General features: G+C 27.4%; 1 protein-coding gene across 1 annotated transcript in view; it reads left to right on the forward strand.

Moving 5' to 3' along the window:
- LOC125035288 (protein zyg-11 homolog B-like) overlaps window positions 1-7,500 on the forward strand; it is a 42,477-nt gene that overhangs the window by 1,091 nt on the left and 33,886 nt on the right. The window contains exons 2-3 of the mRNA XM_047627574.1: window positions 2,978-3,113; window positions 5,119-5,992. Of these exons, the coding sequence (XP_047483530.1) occupies window positions 2,995-3,113; window positions 5,119-5,992 (993 nt within the window). The 5' untranslated portion in view covers window positions 2,978-2,994. The remainder of the gene's footprint in view (window positions 1-2,977; window positions 3,114-5,118; window positions 5,993-7,500) is intronic.

Consider the following 7,500-nt stretch of genomic DNA (forward strand, 5'->3'; position numbering starts at 1 on the left):
ACACCATTGGTATTTTCTAATGGAAAATTGCTAAAAATATATACAAAATGGATCAATCAATGATTAGCAATAAGTCAGAATGGCCTCCAAAGCTTATTTGATTTTACTGATGTGTGATTATCCTCATATGTCTTTGACTTGACAAATTTGTCTATGACTCCCCATGAAAATTGTCTATGACAAGCCATTTTTGTCTGTGACGCGGCCAAAGTTGTAGAACCAGTGTGGAAGTGTCCACACACGCATAAGGACCGTCTATAAAACTACTATGCAAATTTACAGAAATTTGAAGATAATTCTGCATCAGATATGATAGAAAAAAACTTGGAAGCCCCTTTTAATATGTTGTCTAACATTAATTTAGTTGTTTCTTATATATTACTGATATATTCTATTCACGTCCCTAAGGACTCTCTTCAGTTTTGTCCTTACATTTAAGGTCTTTATTTTGTACTCATGCAAATTTTACTCAGTTGAAGATTTTTCCACTCTTAAATTAGTATGAAAAGCTATAAATGATATAAATGTGTGTTCTATTACCAGAGTTAACTTTCTTGAATACTGCCCCTGTGATGGTATCCACAAACATTCTCAGACAAATCTGAGAATAAAATTTGAGACTGTTTCAAAAATGCTGGAGTCTGAAAAATTTTCTCAAATTTTGTCTGAGACATTTTCTCAACCAGTGTGCTACACAGAAATATTAAGAAATAAATAGATAAAATAAATACTTTTATATTACTCAAAATGGCATATATATGGTATATACTCTAATATTATAAAAATGCACACATTATTGCATTCATTATTATCAAAACCTGACATACATAAAATAATTTGAATAGCCATTGATAAATACATTCAAATGTATCCATTTTTTTTTTCTTTGGGAATAATCTAATGTGCTGCCAAGGCTGATATATTGCTTTATATGGAACTTTGTCATTAATGAAGATGTTTTTGGAAGAAGGTTTTTTCATAGAGAAAAACAAAATGAACATGAATAACATGAACAAAAGGATTAGTTTTGTAAATAAACATGAAAATTAATAAGAATGCAGTGCAATCTGCTGAAGTGTGGAAGCCATAGCTATCGCTTGTTGTGGTACTATTGTAAATTTACCTACAAGCCTAGGTAGCCATAAATCAAAGTCAAATCATGAAGTTCAAAACTCGAATAAATATATAGTATTTGTCAACATGATTGTATTTTTCTCTTTAATGAAGCATTTGCAAAATATACAAGCAATGCTATTAACACTCTGGTATAAGGTTTTCTAGAAGTTAGGGGTGCTGATTTTTGGTAACAAATTTATTTAGCTGTAGCATGAACTAGTTATAAAATAAGGAAAGCCCTTTGTGTTCTCTTAGATCTATTGTTAAAAAAAAAAAAAATATATATATGTATATATATACGTATGTTTATATATGTATATATATATATATATATATATATATATATATATATATAATTTACTTACATTGAGATTAGCTCTATAATTTTTTTCACATTAAAATAAAGAAATATTAACTCACTGTTCCCAGGAAAATGCTGTGCACATTTTAGATTTTTTTATGAAATGTCTTTGCACATAGATGGCTCTGCAAGTGCTTAGCCACAAAAGAGTCAATTAGTAGACCTTGTGACCTTACCTGATTTTACCTTTCCTTAAAATTGCAGGAGAAATGTTTTTTTTACTAGTGCTATGAATATCAGTGGTATTATTTTTATTATGGACATTATAATTACTATAATATTATTGACATTAGGAAAGCAATATAAGATAACATAAACTATTTTTGAATATCAAGGAAAAGGGTAAACAGGTGAGACAAGTAATACTCATAAGTGGCTTATTGGTGACTTAGTACTAGTGGAGCCATATATGTGGAAAAACAATTAATAAAGTAAACTCACAGTGGGCTTGGCATGTACATACATGCCATGGTTTTAAGTTAATAGAAGTATAAAAGTATTTTGCTGATTTCTTGCTTAGAATTTGTTTTCTTGTAGAATGAGTTATTTATGAATTGGTAATGAATCCTGTTATTTGTATTCTCTTGAATTTTTTATTGTAAGAAAATAAATGTATATGGTTAAGCTAAATTCAAGTTAGCTCTTTAATTTTGGCTCACTTTCAGCAGAGTATAGATATATTCAAATGATAATGACAGTGATAATTATAACAAAAACTAAGAATACACAAATGGGTTTATCATCATTTCACAAGTAACTCATGATAAAGCAAAGAAAAAAAAGGAAAAAATTTACAAGTAACAAGAAACTATCAAGATATCAGTTTTACTTTGTTCATCAAATAATCTCATTCGCACACGCACACGCACACGCACACGTGTGTACATATAAATATACACATATGTATATATATATATATTTATATATATATAAATATAAATACATATATATATTATAAATAGATAGATATATATATATATATACATATATATATATATATATATATATATATATATATAATATGTACACATTCTCATATATGTGTGTGTGTGTGTGTGTGTGTGATATATATATATATATATATATATATATATATATATATATATATATATATATATATATATATATGTACATATAAATATTGTAAATAAATCTTAGATAGATATGTATACATATGTAGATATCTATATGTATTTATAGATTTAGATATATATGTATGTGTATATGTGTATGTGTGTTTTTATATATGTATATATATGTATACTTATATGTATATATTTATATATGTATATATACAAATATATGTATATGTAAATTTATGAATATATATATTATATACATATATACTATATAAATAGATTAAATAATTCATTATCTTTCGTTTGTTTACATACATTTATATATACATGGAAGAATTATTTGCTTGTGCATGTTAACTTCCAGAATGTATTTTCATGTAGCACTTTAACGCTAATGAAATATTTAATCACATGTTTGCAGATATCTGCTATGACAGGATGGTAGAGAGTCCTGGAACCTTACAGGAGCTGGTAGTGGAATTCATTGCCAGCCATGTCAAGGAAGTTTGCACCTCACGTGTGTCTCTGGATGACAACACCCACAGACTGTACTTCAGGTAATGCTCATTTGCTTGAATTTTATGATTTTTATTGATTTAGATTTTGTGATTAATTTTATTATTAAATGTATTTATATTAGTGTTGCATTGTGGGATTTTATAAACTAGGTATATTGCAAAAAATTGTGATTTCAAGTGAGAAAATCTAAGATATGAATACTTTTCTTAAGCAAACCAGAGATTAAATATCTGAATCTGAAATGTTCCTCTCAATATTTTTGTATGAAATTTAATGGTAGAAAAACCCATATGTAAAACTAGATTTATAGAAAGTGTTGAGAGTTATATCTGCAGTTTGAATATTCCACAACTTATAAAAATATATTTTGATGAATTTTCACATAAATCTTTGACATGAAAATGTCAGAATTTGTTTTGTTATTGCTTTTAATAGATATTAATGGCAACTGAAGTCCATCTTTTCTATGGAGTTGACAAAATGTCATGACCTATCAATACATAATTGGTGGGATTAACTAGCTGGTTCTGCACATGTGCAGGATTTTAATTTGAGCTCAAAAGTAAAGCCTGGTCCAAAGTTGAATTAAAAGTTAATCCTGAACGCTGCCATTATGCATGCACATTAGAGATCTAGATTAAACTTTAATACTGGATTAACTTTTATGGCATACAGAGAAGATGTGCTAAGATTGCTATCATTGTTGCTGTTATAATTGTTGTCATTATTCTTATTTTTTATTATTATATCATCATTATCATCTATTATACTATAATTACTACTTTTTTATGATTACTACTTCTACTACTACTACTATTACTATTACTATTACTATTACTTTTACTATTACTAATACTACTACTACTACTACTACTACTACTACTATTACTACTACTATTATTACTACTACTACTTTTACTACTGCTGCTGCTGCTGCTATTGTTATTGTTGTTTTATTATTCTTTTTTTTCTTTAGGGCCTTGCATGTCTTTACCCAAGATCAGATTTTGAAGGACTTTGCTGCAGTTTTCTTTTTTTTTGTTTTGTCAATTTTCTGATATTTACTTTGTTGGAAACAAAACAGAATGAGGGGGCATAATGTTTTATGAATGGTGCTTAATTTTTATTGCATATTCCAAGATATAATGACCAGTGAAAACCAAGTTAATAAAGTTAATACAGATATTTTACTGATGAAACAAAAAGTTCCGCAATGCAGTTGTACCTGATTGTAAGGCACAAGTGCATTACTACATTAGCCATTTTCTTGTATGGATATGAAATGGTATATACTAATTACATATAGAAAGAAGAAAAATATCACCTAACAGATATTATCAGTAGTTCTTACATTTAGCATCATTGCATTCTAAGACTCCACATAACTTGTACACTATCTTATTAATTGAACACTGTTTTTTTGTTTGCTTTGAACATTATTTATTATTTTGTGAACATTTGTAATCAGCCTTGATTTTCATTTGTAACTATATTTTTAATGATAATATTAACTTCTTTAATAGTGGGAATTATTCTTTATTGAAACTGCATGCTCTTAGTTGAAGATGTTTACAAATATAAATATGATTAAATTTAAGATGCTCCCCAAATGTTGCAATTGCCGATGTGCAGTTTTGTTTCAAATGTATCTAGTCACCAGCTATCAGAGTAAAGTGAACAGACAGATCTAGGAATAGTATATAGAATAGTAATACTACTATTACTATTACTATTACTACTATTACTTCTACTTCTACTTCTACTTCTACTTCTACTTCTACTTCTACTTCTACTTCTACTTCTACTACCACCACCACCACTACTACTACTTCTACTTCTATTATTGCTACTATTATTATTACTACTACTATTATAACTATTACTACTATTATTACTACTACTATTAATACTATTACTACTATTACTACTACTATTACCACCACCACTATTTGTTATCCCTATTTTTATTAGCATTGCAGTATTTTTAACTCTTGCAATTCCTTCATTGATATTGTAAAAATATTGTATTCTTTATCATTACAGGGACTCCAATGCATTTTGTCACCAAAAAGTTGCAAACTTGCTGCTTATGACAATGGACAGAAAAGGCCTCCTAGATGATTTGAATATGACATTGTTTGATCCAGTGGTGCTGCGCCTAAGTCAAGTGACTCTACACAATGCTAATAATGTAACTTGTAAGGGTCTCAGAATACTAAAAAGTCATCAAATACAATCTGTGGAAGTGAAAAACCTATCGAAAGTTTCAGTGGATGAACTTATTAGCTGCTTTGGTGAATGGACCCTCAATAATATACAGGCATTAAGTGTTAGTGGATCTACTTTTACTTCTCATACATCAAATGCAGTTTGTAAAGGAAATACACTATCAACAAAATTGTATGTAGGCCTTAGCAAGTTGAAGAATTTACATATGTTGAATGTCAGTGGAACAGAACTATCATTCCATGCACTACTGAATATTTGCAATGACCTACATATGCTCAGTTCCCTTGATATATCCAACTGCAGTAAACTGGAATCAGTAGAGTGTCTTCGTATCAGAAAAAACACCCTGAAATCATTGAACATGTACAACCTAAAAGTGCTGCGTATGGAAGAAACAAAACAAGTGCTGCTGGAACTAAAAGGTCTCATCCACCTAGACATCAGTGAAAACAAGGGCAGTCAGGACCCAATTGACCGACTGATGCCCATGAAGCCTATTGTACCTGACTTGCTCAGGGAAACTGTGTTTGGCCCAAACCTCAGGTCACTGGACATCTCAGGGCAGGACCAAACCAAGCTGGAGGATCTACACTTCTTCCTCAAAGGCCACCCTAAGCTAGAGTTCCTTGGACTTATGCTGACGTCTCTCTGTTTGGACACAGTATTCCTTGATGGCTACAATATCACAGTAAGTTTTTATTTCTGTGCTTCTAAACTAATTGTAGAAAAAATAAGGTTTTGGGGTTATACAGAAGTGTGGTTGTGTGTGTATATATATATATATACATATACATATACATATATATCCTCTTTGATATTTATTACTATGCAAATAGATAGTAGATAGTACTAGTATTAGGAATATTAACCTGATATCAATTGGGATGGCATGTAAGTACATGCCTTGTCCACTGTGAGCTTAGTTTATTAATTGTTTTAACACATAGATGGCTCCATAAATATTTAATCACCAATGAACCAATTACTAGTTATAATGACCTCACCTGTTTACCCTTTTTCTTTTCTTTAATATTTTATTTCATCTTATATTGCTATTAGTAATATCAGTAACATTATATAAATTATAGTGTCTATGACAATAATTACAGCATAAATTTTGATAGCATTTTTTAAGAGATTATTTTTTCTCAGAACCTCAAAGAAATGTGAAAAGAGGTGATGCACAGGGTCTACTAATTGACTTCTTGATGTATAAGCTCTTGTGGAACCATCTCTGTCGAAAGATAATTTGCAAAACAATACTACACTGACCATTGCATGTTCCCAGTGGCATTGGATTCTTATCCATAGTATCAGTATTATTTAAACATATTCCAGGTATTATTATTGTCATTTTGATTATTATTTTTATTGTTATTTTGATAATAATAATAACAATAATAATAATAATAATAATAATAATAATAATAATAATAATAATAATAATAATAATAATAATAATAATAATAATAATAATAATAATAATAATAATAATAATTATTATTATTATTGTTGTTATCAATTGTCTTATCATTATTATTATTATTGTTATTGCTATTATTAATGTTATTATTATTATTATTATTATTATTATTATTATTATTGTTATTGTTATTGTTATTGTTATTGTTATTATTATTATTATTATTATTATTATTATTATTATTATTATTATTATTATTATTATTTATTATTACTATTACCATTATTATTGTCTGCTATTGTCATCATCATCATCATCATCATCATCATCATCATCATTGTTGTTGTACTTATCATTATCATTATTATTTTTTGTTATAGTTATTTTTTATTTTTGTTGTTATTATTATTATTATTATTATTATTATTATTATTATTATTATTATTATTATTATTATTATTATTATTATTATTATTATTATCATTATTATTATTATTATTATTGTTGTTATTATTGTTATTATTGATACTGTTATTGTTATTATTATTATTTATTATTTTAATATTACTATTATTAGTATTTTTATCATTGATATTATTGCTATTGGCATTATTATCCATATTTTTGTTGTTATTGCTTCAGTCAGTCCTGTTATTATAATTGCAAATATATATTTTTTTTATTATTACTCTATTACAATTGGGCTATATCCACTGTTATAAAAATCCTCATCAACATCAACATCTTCATCAGTTCATTATTATTTATTACAA

The sequence above is a fragment of the Penaeus chinensis genome, chromosome 2 (genome assembly GCF_019202785.1).
Source record: "Penaeus chinensis breed Huanghai No. 1 chromosome 2, ASM1920278v2, whole genome shotgun sequence".
In the NCBI taxonomy this organism is placed as follows: Eukaryota; Metazoa; Arthropoda; class Malacostraca; order Decapoda; family Penaeidae; genus Penaeus; species Penaeus chinensis.